Raw genomic sequence first — 14,340 nt, 5'->3', positions numbered from 1 at the left:
CAATTCTTGACTTCTGTAAAGACTAAAGAGCAGGCACAGAGATCAGGTCAGTTCTACTCTCCTGACTGAAGAAACTGGAAGCTGCTTTGTGAGGAGTTACCTCCTGGAGAAAGATTTCATTGTGGGAACTGAGACGGAGCATTTGTAGTTTCAGTAGGAGACAGCTCACAAATGCCAGCTTTGCAGAGAGCCTGCTCTTCCCTCTCCTTCATCTGTCTTTGTTTGAAGTATCTCATTCTCACAAGATCAAACAAAAGCCACATTTTTGTAAAGTGCTCCTTTCTAAACTGCAATTATCTCAGACTTTCCAGAGTTGATTCAGATGGTGAAAAAGTATGATTTTACAAAGCTCCTTCAGTCATTTACCAGCCCTTGAGTTCTGAAGATTTTTTCAATTCCAAGCTGGTAGTGGGTTTGTTTTCAGTTTCCTTTAAGTAAACAACAAGAACAAAAATCTTCCATAACAGGATTCTGCCTCTAAAAGCACCTTCAAGGAGCTTTTTTCATTTTTGCAGTCTAAGCTGTTGCCTTATATCTCAGCTACCACAAGCTGAGTGTTGATTTCCAAGCCCACTACTTTTTGAGGAAAATTAAGTAGAGAAGAGCTAGCCTCTAAATCAAGTAAATAAGTCTGTATCAGTACTGCTGTAGAGTGGAAAACACCGAGGGCAGTTGTGTTCCAGGTTGCAGTAAGAAAGTATTCTCTGTAGACAGGATAAGAATAAAAATGCCATTACCTGCTGTTTAGTACCTCATTTAATTTAATTCTGGAATCATGCTTACATTCTCCCTGTAATATTTCCTAGGGTGTTTTTCACAGAGAAATTAAAACTTCTTAGATGATAAAATGATTGTGTACTCCAGGCTCCATTTTACTTTCTGTGTATCTTCAGTTTCAAGTTAGAGATGAACTGCATAGTGAAGCGTAACATGGCCAGTACAAGTACAAAGGCTGAGGCTTTGTAGTATGCAGGGGAGTCAGCCATCAAGTACATTTGCTGTATCCAGCAAAGACAGCTTGTGAATATGTCAAAGAAAAATATTTTTTCTAGTAGTTGTAACTATTTAACATCTCAGACTCCTAAAAACGGCACAGGTGAATAGTAATGGAGAGTGTCTTGTCATGAAGCACTTGATGCTAGTACCAGGGATGGAGATGGAAGCTGCTTATATTCTTCTGCACACCATATCAGATTTAGAAAAATCTAAAAAGAGTGCATAAGCAAGAAACATATTTGTTTTGGCTCAATTGAAATATTTTGTATTTATTTTTCACTGTATTTGACTTTCTGACTATCTACACCAGTAGAATACTGAAAATTCAGATATACAGAAATACAGAATACTGAATACTGAAGCAGTGTTTTGTTTTGATCACAAAACCAGTATTTTTTCATATAAAATGTCAACAGACATCCTCTAAATCTAAGAATCTGTCCAGTACTCTTCTGGTTTAGAAGATAACAACAATTTCAGGAAGTAAATAAATCACTAGGAGAATATCAAAACAATTTATAGTCAAGCAAGTTATTCCTGAAATGCGCTTCTTTTAAGAAGACCCAAATTGCTACTCTAAACACAAAACAGTAGGGCTGATTCATTGGATGTAATCTGCAACAGCCAAGATTGTTGGTTGTAGATCTTAAAAGAAGCTTTGAAAAGGCAGAGGATAATTTTGCCAAACCATGTACTTAAGAGCTCTTGTTTTTCTCTATATCTCAAATATTTTGACAGTGCTGATGACTATTTTAAAATGTTGTTAATGTATATTGACCTTACTATATGGTACCTGAACACTCCAATTTTCAAAGCTGAATAATTGGCTGGACAGGGCTGGTTGTGATCATTAGTCCCATGGTGAAGAATATGTCTCAGCTTCTTCATTTCTGTTTTTCTGTCTTTCAGATAGAGGAATTTCGAAGACTGAGGACTCATGCTAAAGGTGCTGAACTTTTAGAGGGCTCTGATGGAATCCTAGGAGATAACTTCAGACCAACTCAGCCACTTAGTGATAGAGTCATCAGGGCTGCATTTCAGTAGCAGAGGAGGAAGAACAATGATGAATCTTCTTCAGTCAGGTAAGCAAAAATTTAGTGGAAAAATCAAAATTTTGAAATAATTTAGCTAAAGTAGGAAATGCACTTAATTTTAGCTAATATTATGATACATTGTCAAAATTGCAAATTCTGACACTGTAATTTCTATTTCATCTTGTGTATAATAGTTTGGTTATGTCGTGATTTAACTCCAGCTGGCAACCAAGCCCCATGAGCTGCTCAGTCACTTTCATGTGGTGGGATGGGGGAGAGAATCAGAAGGGTAAAAATGAGAGTATTTGTGGGTTGAGGCAAAGACAGTTTAATAGGTAAAGCAAAAGCAGCCATGCATGCAAACAAGGCAATGGAAAACAAGAAAGCCATTTACCACTATCCAGGCAGTGAATCACGATGCCCACTTACATCACAGTTGTTTCTTGTAGCTTTAAATTTCTCCTGCTGCAGTGAAGAGCACAGTATGCCTTGGTTACGTGGTATGTGTCCCCAGTTGCTGAGTTTTACTGGTTGATTTATTTCCGTATTTCTGGAAGACCAGCCATTGGTGGTTGTTTTCACACTGTTAAAAAAGCAGGGTAGTAGTTCTGGAAGGAGGCCTTTAATTCTAAAATGAGTTTGTTTTTTTTTTTTTTTTTTTTTACGATGCCGTTCTTTCCCAACAAGACAACAAGACAGAATTTTGAGCAACCCCAGTGAAAGTACAAAAGGCAACAAATTAAATTCTGTCATGGGTATTCTTTCATATTTCATTCATCAAAGTAGTTGTTGCTTCTTTTCTACCTTCATTGGCTCCCAGAGCAAGAATTTGAAGATGACATAAGAGAAATACACATGTGAACCTGCATTAGCCTTGCTTCAGTTATTAAAACTCCTCATGTTATGTTCCCCCAGCCTCTATCTATTTTATATATAAAATAAAGCCCCTCAAAGTTCAACTCCTAATCCTCGTTATACATTGTTAATGGATGTTTTGCTATAACGAAAAACCTGGCAATGAGATTCAAAGAGAGTTCAAGTCCAGGGAAATGGTTGAGTCACCATTTCTGAAGTGATTTAAGATGTTAGAGGTGACTTTAGGGATATGGTATAGTGGTGGACCTGGCAATGCTGGGTTAATAGTTGCATATGATGATCTTAAAGGTTTATTGTAACTGAAACAGTTCTATTATACTGAGACAAGCTATTTCCTTGAAAATAAGGAGTCAAGGCAACAACTTTGTGGTTGATTTTGAAATGAAGTGATCCTGCTTTAATGCAGGACCCTATTTACTGTTGAAATACATAATATAAAAGCTTTCAATTCTCTGTCTTCACATTTCTTCAAAACTACAAAATAAGAGATTTATCTAGAGTTTAATCTGAAAAGCCTGTTGCTTTAAGGGTTTTGAGAAACTGTTTTGGGTAAGGATATTTATTTGTACTTTAAATTCTTGCTCTCTCTAGTTCATGTCAGGCTTTGTTGTGGAGTTAAGCCCATTCAGATCATGCTCTGGATCCAGTCCCCAGTTTCATGTGAAGTAACAAATGATCAGGCAGTAGATAACCCATAAAAAAGATTGATAATTCAGTGCTTCCAAAAAATAGATCCATTAAAACGAAGTGAGAAGATTATCCTCCCTCCTGCAAATGATAGAAATTATTAAATTGGCTAGGACAATGACCAACAATTTCAAGGTCTTTCCATATAGCATAAGAATTTGATATAATGTATGCATCTAAACATTGTTGAAGTAAGAATTTATTTGTATTTTATAACACTATTTAATATCTGCATCCCAGAAATTGAATGAAAAACCCAAAACATTGATCCCTTTTTTAATATTATTTTCTCATTCCCATATTTAAGTTTGGGCATATCCCTAAGATGAATTCTCAATTACATGGTTCTCTGCAGTAACCAAATATTGTCACTTTAATCTTGAAATGGATGTTTCAAATTCATCCCAGCTTCTGCATAAAAATGACTTGGGAAAATCGTAGCAGTATTAAAGTACAATTTTTCTCAGAGAGTGAATAATGCCCTCAGGCCAGTGCAGGTAATTCAAGTCTGTAACAGTAAAATTACTTGACACACTGAGTTTGAATTTTAAGCATGAAAGAGTTTCCTTTACAATGATGGAATTGAAATGTAAAAATTTCCCTTTTGCTTTCATGTTTGAAATTTTATTACATTTCTCAATACTTATAAAGATTTTTTCTATGTAATAAGATTTATCTTGGCTTTGCTTCACAAAATAATCTGCAGTTTTAATTCTCAAATGATGGAATTTTTAATGCAAAGTAATAGTCCTCACTGTAGGGACATACTAATTATGGACACTCAAGCACTGAGGAAGAACTGTGACTCCTGGCACAGTGTAGCTCACAGAAGAAATGGCACTTGTTTCTCTACACCTGATTGAATTATTTATCAGAAATGCATTTGGTCAGGCCTTTTGAGTTTTGTGTGCATCAGTCCAAGTAGCACTGTACTAATCAAAGTTTCATTATATATCTTTGCTATTGAATTTAGGGAGCTGAAAAATGAAGTGTATAAAGAAACCACATGGCTTTGTTCACTTTTCTTCTATGCAAAGGGGTAAAAAGGGAAGGAAACAGTCCTACTTACCTTGTAGTGATTTCTTCACACCTCTCCAAGAGGAAGGTGTTGAGGAACAGTAGCTCCTCAACACAGACCACAGAAATCTCAGAAATATTCCTTCCTTCATAGGAACGAGGGAAGTTCTTTAAGCTGGGACTGCTGGCATCAACTGAATTTTGCTATGAAGACTCAGTAGTAGATGGGAAGTAATAGTTTTCAGGGCAGCATCTTCCTAGTGATTCAAGAGGAGCTTTTTTCCTTTCTTTTCAAAGAGCAGATTACCTTTTATTTTAAAGCTCTGATATGTCTTTAATATTACAATTACAAACACACTGGTTGACTTCTTTTCTTACACTATACCCCTCTGCCAAGGCTGCTGGAACTCCTGTCAGTAAAGTTTTCAATATTTTTTTTATTCCAAGCCAGTGTGGCACAGCCACTTGAAGAGCCTTGAGGAATGCTAGTTTGCCATGACCTTCTTACTCTGCTGGGGAAAGAAGGAGACAAATGTTTCTGTAAGTGCATCCACAGGAGTAGAAAGAGATTCTTTGAAAGGTCTAATTAATTTTGACTGAATCAGAGTGCAAGCTCTATGCACACCATGGTCCCAAAGCTTCAGAACATCTGCTCCTCAGCCTTGATTTAAACCTTGACAAAACTGAACCTTTTGTGGCTTATGATTAAATGGCATATGTTGATCTTTGATGCAATTTGTTCTAATTTGTTGAGTAAGAGGCAGAGTTGACACAAACATGGAATAACATGATGTGTAATACCAGGGAAACAACTAATTTTTTTTTTAAAATCAATCATGGAAAAGCCCAGATCTCAAAATATTCCTCTCCAGTTCTAAGACAAAGTTTGGCCAGGTTCTAAAGGGGGCCTTCAGGATGACAAAACAGATAGAACTTTGTAACTTCTCTGCTCTCTTTAACCCAGTGGGTTTTAGAATAAGTTTGCTGCTATCTAGTTGGCCTCTCCTGGCTCTGCTTCTTTTCTGCTGAAAATGCATCTCTCTCAGCTATAGCTTGGGGTTAATGAGTTTTTGGATTCTGTTTTGGTAGGGTTTTTGACAGGCATCCAAGTTACATCCCATTAAATGACCTCTTCATCCATCTTCTCCTGCAATTGCTAAAGTTTTCAAATATATTTCTTTTGAAACGGCCATTTAGAAAATTTCTAACATTTTTAAATCATATCTAATAGTGAAAGAACCAGTCAGGTGTTAAGGAGTTTGGAGGAAAAGCTCAGTACAGATTTGCTTTCAGACATGGAGGGTTAAAAAATCGAGTTCAGATTTAGAGAATGAAGAACAATAGAATAACAGAGTAGTTATAATTGAAAGGTGTCTCTGGAGATCTATTAGTTTGATCCTCTGCTCAATGCAGTGTTAACTACAGTGGGTTGCTCAGAGCCGTGTCCAGATAGGTTTTGAATGTCATAAGGATGAAGACTCCTTAACCTCTCTAGGCAAATTGTACCTGTGCACTCCTGCAAGGAAAAAGGTTTTTCTTAGTTTTAAATGAAATTTCCTTTATTTCAGTTTGTACCCGCTGACTCTTCTCCTTTCACTGTATGCAGCTGAAGATGCAGTCTGGTGTGATCCTCTCTACTTGTTCTCATAAAGTGTTCATACACATTGATAAAATCCCTGTTGAAACATCTTTTCTGGATGCTGGACAGTTTCAGCTCTCTCAGCCATCCTTTAATGGCAGGTGCTCCAATCCTTTACCATGCTTGTAGCCTGTTGCTCTCTCCAGTATGTCTGTGTTTCTCCTGAACTGGGGAAACCAGGACTGGACCCAGTGCTCCAGACGTGCTGTCAGTGCTGAGTAGACGCATTTCCCTCCTCCTGCTGGCAGTGCTTTTCCTGCTGCAGCCTAGAAAGCTGCAGAACTTCATTATTGCCTAGGGTACATTACTGGCTTAGCTTGAACATGATATTTGCCAGGATTCCCAAGTCCTTTTCTGAAGGAAAAGAGAAGAGATAACATTGTGGCTTCCTCAGTGTTAACACTAGTTTCTTTTTTACTTCCTGCTTGACTCAGAACGTTTGCTGAGGGCATAGAGCTATTTCTTGATAATTTCAGGTGATCTTGGTATAAGATTTATAGTTACTATTGTTATACAGCAAAGCCTAACAGTGAGGAAAACAGATGCTACCGCTCTTAGAAATCAAACAACAAAAATCTTACCTCTTCAATTTCATTAAAGGGTATTTATTTGACAGTTGTAGTCTTGACACACTATTTCTCAAGATGTGAATTGTGACTGTTCCAGAAGGTTTGCTGGAATTCTGGGGCTTGCCACCTTTTCTAATGGATAAGTACTGGAGAAGTACTTATCCATTAGAAAGTTACTTACTGCATTCTTCACTGAAGACAGCATTGTTTTTGGTTTCCAATGGACTTATCACCCCCTCTTTAATTCTTGTTACTTTACGTGTTGCTGATTTGATAGACATGCCTTTCCCCTCTTTTACATCAGCGGAACAGCTTTTTCTGTGAATGATCAAGACTTCTGATTTCAAACACTTGAATATCAACTTGAATTTGTAATGGTTGCAAACTCAGTATGGCATGCCAATGTGCCTTCCCTTTATACACCAGGGTGTATACACATGATTCCATGCATAGAGTAGGTAAATGACATTGCTCCTGTTTACTAAGAGGAGGTCAAATAGGTGCCTGTTATAGACGTCATTGAAATCCCCAAGACTATTTTAGGAGAAGACTGTAAGAACTTGTTCTAAAAAACAATTTTCTGAAAGAATATTTTCTTTTTAAAGTGATAAACTTTAATTTTCTTTCATCTGAGAATAATTAATAAAATAAAGAATTTGATCTCCAATGTGTTGTCTCAAAACTCCCCATCTCAGACACAATTTATTTTGTATTCATAAACAATTATCCTCCAAGTGTGATGTCTTATACCTACTCCATCTACATGCATACATTACTTAAGTTCTCCTGAACATTTTTTCATTTGTGAATGATTCAGAAATTCCTGAGAAAGCATCAATTTTTATATACACAAGTGCATATACCTTCTCATACGTACACATACATCTGTGGTAGGCTCAGACTGCAAGTAGCTGCAAGTTTATCCAATGTCCTGTAAATTATGATAGCAGAAATTAATTCAGATTAAAAACATGCTTAATATAATTACTATTTTCCTGGTTTCATTTCATTCAAATTCAAGATTAGAGAAAACAATTAAATGACATCATTAAAATAGCAAGGTTTTGCTAGGCCTGAGGAACAGGAAGGTGTAATTCAGAGTGGGAGGAACAGAGGCTGCATTTCTGATGCTGCAGAGATGCTACAGAGACACTGTGTGTGATACTGAGAGGTCTGAGCAGACAAGGAGAAGCTGGGCCAGCATTAGTTTCACAGCAATGAGGGAGGGTGATGTGGTAACTATCTGGTGCATTTTGTAAATGGAAAGTGCAAATTCCTTGCTTTTGAAGCTGCTGAGCAGCTCTTGTGGCTACAAAATTATGTTGACCTTTCCCCAGGATAATAATTAGGGGATCTGGTGTTGCCAGTGGGAATGAATGAGTACTGAACAAGTGGTGGTGTACTCTCCTCTTTATGGAATTGTGAATTGTATGATAATAGATTGTAGAATATGAAAGAACTTTCAAATCCAGAGTGAGCTATGGAGCTGCATCATGCCTTTGAGAAATGGGAAGGGTGATGCAATGCTATGGACTGGATATTTATGTTTAAACAGATCTCAGTGAAATTTATATTTTAATGGACATTAACATTAGCAATCCACGTGTCTTTACTCTCAGTTTACTAGTAGCATTTGCAATTCATGAAGTTCACAAACAAGTTGCTCTGCAGAAGTTCTAATACTTGGGGATTTTATCCTTTCCTGTTGTGTAGGTCCAGAGCTGGAATGAGCTGTCAGCAGCCATGCATCATTAAGCTACTGCAGCTGTTCTTATCATTTTCCTGTTTGAAAAAACCTGAATCAACCTAACACAAAGATTATCAACACTAGTTCTTTAGAAATGCAAACACCAAGTTCCTAGATTTGTTGAAATATAAGTATTTATACTTCTTCTAAATGAGTGATTTTTTTTATTGGTCATTGTTTTTCTCCATGAATTTAGAGTTTGTGCTTAAAAGGTGATTGGTTTAATTGTTAAGTTTCAGTCTTTTAAAGAAACTGAACTTCATGTTATCACCAAAACTGACTCTTGTTCTTCTGTATTTAATATCTAATGTCCAGTGCCCAGCCCTCTGCTGTCACTTCAGAGTTATTGAGAATGTGCATGACACTTGAGTGCATGACTGTAGGACAGAGGGCCAAACACATTTGCCATGTGAGCCACACACCATAATCAGAGGCCTACTGGAAACAAAATTTTTGGAGACTTCAGACAACCAAAAGCTCCAGGAATGGCTGAAAAAGGGTGCCTTTGAGACTGTTTTCCACTACTTCATTGTAGTAGCAGGGCATAGGCTGTGCACTGAGATTGCAAGTGAACCCTATAATATAAGCATTAATTTTTTTCCCCACTGCTGATGATTCAAATAAGTGACTAGAAAAACTCTTTTGTTCATAGCTCTGACATGGGGACCAGAATGTAGGGACTTGGTAGACAGAGGCAGCCAAGACTCTTAGACTGGTCCTTGCTGTGCTAGGTATTTATGTGTCCAGGCCAGAGCATCAGTATAGCAGGTGATCAAGCCCTAAATGAGAAATAAAACCATTCTGAGTTTTCAGAGTTAGTATCATATTGGAATTGTCCTTGTTCAATTCCTTACTGAGCTCTTGTTAGAAATATACATATAAATTATAGAAGAATGGAAAATATTCAAAATACCTTAGCATGTAAAGAAGCAAGGAGGAAAGATTACTGTGCTTCCTTTTCAAAGCTAAAAACATCACAAAGTAGTCTAGGAATCAGATCCCTACTTATGCTTCAAATAAGATACTTCATGCTGACAAGTGCTCTTAAATTTTGTGACCTATGAGTTTCTACCAGCATAATACTCTCTTTCTGATTCATAATTCACTGTTATCATCAGGTTTCCATAAAAAGAGTTTTGAGACTATAATTCCCAGCAGTTTACCATAACCACGTATGGTTTGTAGGCTACTTCTTGGGAGCTGGTAATTCAGGAACCCAGAGTGCCTGTCATACAAAACACCCTCACAACATGTTTATTAGCAATCACAACACACAAGTTAGAGTCTGAACACACACTGAAACTCTGCCATGGTATTTTCACTTATGGGGAAAATGCTGCAAATTAGTGGTGAGTCAAAACAGTGGGAAGCTTAAATCATCACTGATAAAGCTACACCCGTTTTTAAAAAAAGAGAGTGATGCATATAAAATATAATGTAATAGGCTCTCAATTCTCAAAGATACTAGAAGGACACACAGGTGCATATGTCTGTACAATACAGAGAAGAAAGCCTGCAATATGCTTTCCTCCTTCACCAATATTATACAAGCTAGGCACTGGAAGTGCACTCTGTTTTACCTGGATGAAATCACACAGATTTAAGCAGAATATTATTACACCATTGAAACTGTGAGTCCAGGTCAGCCTAGATCCTTACTCTTATTGGAAATTTTAAATTCTGATTATTTTGTATGGATAAAGACAATGCAATGAAAAAAATGCAAATTCTTGCTAAGCAAACAGACATGTTTTGTAAATAAATAGCAAATGAAAACTTGCAAGTTATTTGGATTACTGAAAATGTTTTTGCAACTGATACTTGCCACTCATGAAACAGAATGTCAGCACTAACTGTTGTTAGCAATGTTTTATGGATAAGACCAGAGTTTATGACAGAGCAGTTCTACCCAACGAAATTTGCTTTAAGAACATTTATGCATCCCTGTAGCTCAAGACAAACAAAGGTGTATTTTAGTTAGCTAGATGTAGCTAAATGCCCACAGAACTTGAAGTTGATTCAATAAATTGTAACTTTTTCATGGAAAGAATGCAGTGTTTCAAGAATGATAAGGTTTGATAAGGTACTCAATTCTCTTTTCTGAGACACACTGAATCCTTGCCTGGCTGTACTTTCAGGTGCTGTTTTTAGGAAGGTGTAGGATAAAAGTAATGTTTTGTCAGTATTATACTGGTTTTGCCACCTATGTATTTTGATTTTTAAAAAACTCTTAAACTTTTTGATTTATCGTAGTGTTAAGGAGGAGAAGGCAAGATCCTTCTATAAAGAAAAAGATAGGGCATTGTGTGAGACAATGGGGGTAAGGAGTATGGTAAGACAAAAGAAGTGGAAAAGCTCTCCAGGAAAGGGATTGGCTACTTTTAAGCAGCAGAATAAAGGTTTTGGTCTTGTGCGTTGATCTTGAACTAAAGCTGCTGCAGTGGGACATCTTACTTCCTCCCTATCAGATGGAAAGATAGATTATTGTGGACATCCTATGTAATTTCTCCATAGTCTCTTTATTTGCACTTTCTCAAAAATTTTGGGAGAATTTGAAAAATAATCCTTTTCACTGAAGTTTTCTCATATCTTCTCTTTTAAATATTTTCTCTCTATTGCTATAGGAACATTGGGACCTTTGGTTCTTAAAAATACACTAGCTTTGCTCCTTATCTTTGCTCATACTTCTTGATTCTGAGATAAAATTTATAGTGTTCCATTTGTCCCAGTTTTGTACAAGAAAATTTTCCCTGTGAAGGATATAGGTGCATAAAATTTTGTGTATGAAGAATTGGGTAGAAATCTTCTTGAAAAAAATAATGATTCTTTTACATTCTGAGGTTGAATTCTGAGCTTTGATTAACCTTGTTAATATTTTTTTTTTAACCATGGGTATTGTGAAGAACTCTCAGATTTTGAAGGTATTTACTCTTTATGGCACTGATCCTCTAAGGTTTTCTTTGGGAATAATTATTTGATCTGTAGAGGATTTCACCAGAAAGTATCATAGTTATTGTTAAACAAGAATAAACAAGGACAAACATGGATAATAACACTACCAACATATACAATCAGTCTTTTGTCAGACAGTACATTAAGTATTTCCACAACAAACACAGCTGAAATCTTCACACTGGTTAATAATTAGGCTTCCTTCAAAAAGTAATTCATTAATACAATAGGTACCAAATCCCAGTTCAACTTAATTTCACTGACTTTTGGACTAAAAGCATTAAGCTTAAACTAGCTTAAAATGTACAAAATGTGCATTCAATTAAAGAGTAATTAGATACTCAATCACCCTTACATCACACTAGGGATTATCCAAGAAAGAAGATAGGTACTATTCACTGCAGTGTGTAAAACAATTTTCTTAATTAGTTTAAGCACTAATTGAGATTGAGGAAGCGTCACTGTGTTACAGCATTAGTTTACCTAAATGGAACCTTAAAAACACAAAGGTTTTGGGTTCTTTTGAATTTTCTCACTTGGATTGTTCAGTTCTATTCACTGATCCAGTACCTCTGGCCACAAAAATGGAAACTTTCTATTCAGTTCAGATTGGTTGGTCCCTGCACCCTTGTACCAGTAGTCCATTGAAAAACATGCCAAGATTTTTTTTGCAGAGATGGAGAAGAACTTATTATTTCTTGGTTGTCGTTTTGGGCTTTTTTTATGTTACACCTCTATACCAAGCCCCAGGAAGAGCTGGGAATCCTCTGTGCTGCTAGGTGGAGTGTAAAACCCTTACACTGCTTACAGGCTTCCTTAGGAGGCAGCTGGTGGAAAGCTCTTCAAGGGGACCATCAAACGGTGCTGCTGCCAGACAGCGTGGCTTTGGGGGGATACTGAGTGATAACCGGGGGTATGTGGAAATCACAACACACATGGTCTTGTGGTAGGCACTGACTTCTTGGCAGCACTGCTGGTTACTGACAACCTCTGCGCTCCCTTCCCCTGTCAGGACCAGAGCAGGAATTCCCTGGAATGAGTTGACTCTTCGTGCAAGCAGTTGTAGCCCCAGGTGACCATTTGCACATGAGCACTTTCAGATTGTTTGTGTGTACACACTGAGCTATTGTTAGCACTATAATAACCTCAGGGCAAAAAAAGGAGATTGTTATTACAACAGAATGAAGCAGTCAGACACTCTCATACCCACTGCTTCTGAACTGAGAGCACTCGGGCAACCTGAGCACCTGGATTCTTAAGGTTATGCCAAAGCAGATGAATATGTGTTTGCATGAAATCAAGTATTGGTTATGCTGCTAATAAATATATTACTGCTGTTAGGAGAAATTGAGTGATCACTTTCTATCCTTTGAGCCCACCTGACTCCCATGAGAGCTGGTATTCAGCACTTCACTTAGTAAGGCCCCTAAAATAGTAAACGATGAAAAGTTCTCTGTGTCCAGTATATTTTTCTTTTTAGTTTACTTCCATGGGCACCAGGTTATAATCAATTACCAGACTGATTCAGAAAGCCAGTTCTAAAACTTTGTTTCAAATTAATAATTTTACCACTGCATTTAACTTTGTATTTTTACTGCCATTTCCTCCATTGCTAGTAAATCTTGCAGCACTGGCTTTACCCTAAAGGAAAAGAATCAGTACCATTATGCCACTGAAGTATATACCCTGAAACTGCTCCCACCTGCTGTCATGAAATCCCAGCTTTTAGTTTTCCCTGTCTTCCTGGCTGGATATAAACAGTCTTTCAGACCCACTGTGGAGGAATTTCAGTAACATAATTGTTCCATTCTCTTTTCAGAGGGGGGAAGACAATGCTCCCACAGTGCCCGCAGATGAGAAATGGAAACTTTTGAGACTGCTGCTTCAGTTGAACCACAAAGCCTGTATTGTTTGTCTTCATCTAATTCAACCTTGATAGACAGCTGTGACAGTTGGTCTGTCCACATGGTCCAGTGAAATTCTGGGAATGGGCTGTACATTAAAAGAAGAAAACATATTAAATCTTTCAATTCACACTGTTAACTATTTTTGAATTGTTGTTATCGTTGTTTTATAGCTACTTTGGCATAGCATTCAATAGTCATCTGTGATCCAAATAGTACTGATTTTAAGCTTGGTATGAATGCTAATATCTAGAAATACCCATTATTGTTTTGAATGCTATATTTGCTTTTATTCCATATCATCTCTTGTGCTGTCAGTAACCATATTTTCTGTAGAGGGGAGATGCATTCTACAAAGGTAATAAAACCATTGTTTGTTCACAAGAGCATTATACAAATTCAAAATTAATTTTTTGGCAGAAAGCAGCACTTCTCTGCTAAACATATGCACTTGACATGATTTATCTGAATAAAGCTGAACGACATTTGCATTACTAGGAACCTTACTGAAAAGAAAGACAATTTGGAACTGAGTAAAATTAACCAATATAACAATAAACAAAATTGTCTGGATTATTTTCTACTTGGTGAGCCATGGAACTTTGCGATGTAGTGTTCAATTGAGGCAGAAAATTTTCAGCCTTTGTTCTCCTGTGAATTATGACAGTTCTGTTTGTTTTGTGCATTGCTGAGGATGGTGGTCTGGGGACTTACTCTGCATGTCCTGAACTTGCTGCACAGCATGGGGATTGCCACGCTGGGCCACACATGACTTATCTGACACAGAAGATAAGGAAAGGGTAGTCTGAATCAGCTAGTCAGCCTCATAGCTTCTAATTCCTGAAACACCAATAAAACACCAAGATCTGAAGGACAGAGTCACTAATGTGGGAGGCAATAACTTTGATCACCGTAGCTA

General features: G+C 37.1%; 1 protein-coding gene across 1 annotated transcript in view; it reads left to right on the top strand.

The window, feature by feature from the left end:
* Window positions 1-13,805, top strand: part of CA8 (carbonic anhydrase 8) — a 47,988-nt gene extending 34,183 nt beyond the window's left edge. Inside the window, exons 8-9 of the mRNA XM_041413056.1 lie at window positions 1,906-2,078; window positions 13,337-13,805. Of these exons, the coding sequence (XP_041268990.1) occupies window positions 1,906-2,040 (135 nt within the window). The 3' untranslated portion in view covers window positions 2,041-2,078; window positions 13,337-13,805. The remainder of the gene's footprint in view (window positions 1-1,905; window positions 2,079-13,336) is intronic.
* Window positions 13,806-14,340: the final 535 nt, after the last annotated feature.

This window comes from Onychostruthus taczanowskii, unplaced genomic scaffold, assembly GCF_017590055.1.
Source record: "Onychostruthus taczanowskii isolate IOZ18803 unplaced genomic scaffold, ASM1759005v1 scaffold4, whole genome shotgun sequence".
Classification (NCBI taxonomy): Eukaryota; Metazoa; Chordata; class Aves; order Passeriformes; family Passeridae; genus Onychostruthus; species Onychostruthus taczanowskii.
This window is presented reverse-complemented; position numbering and strand designations above follow the sequence as displayed.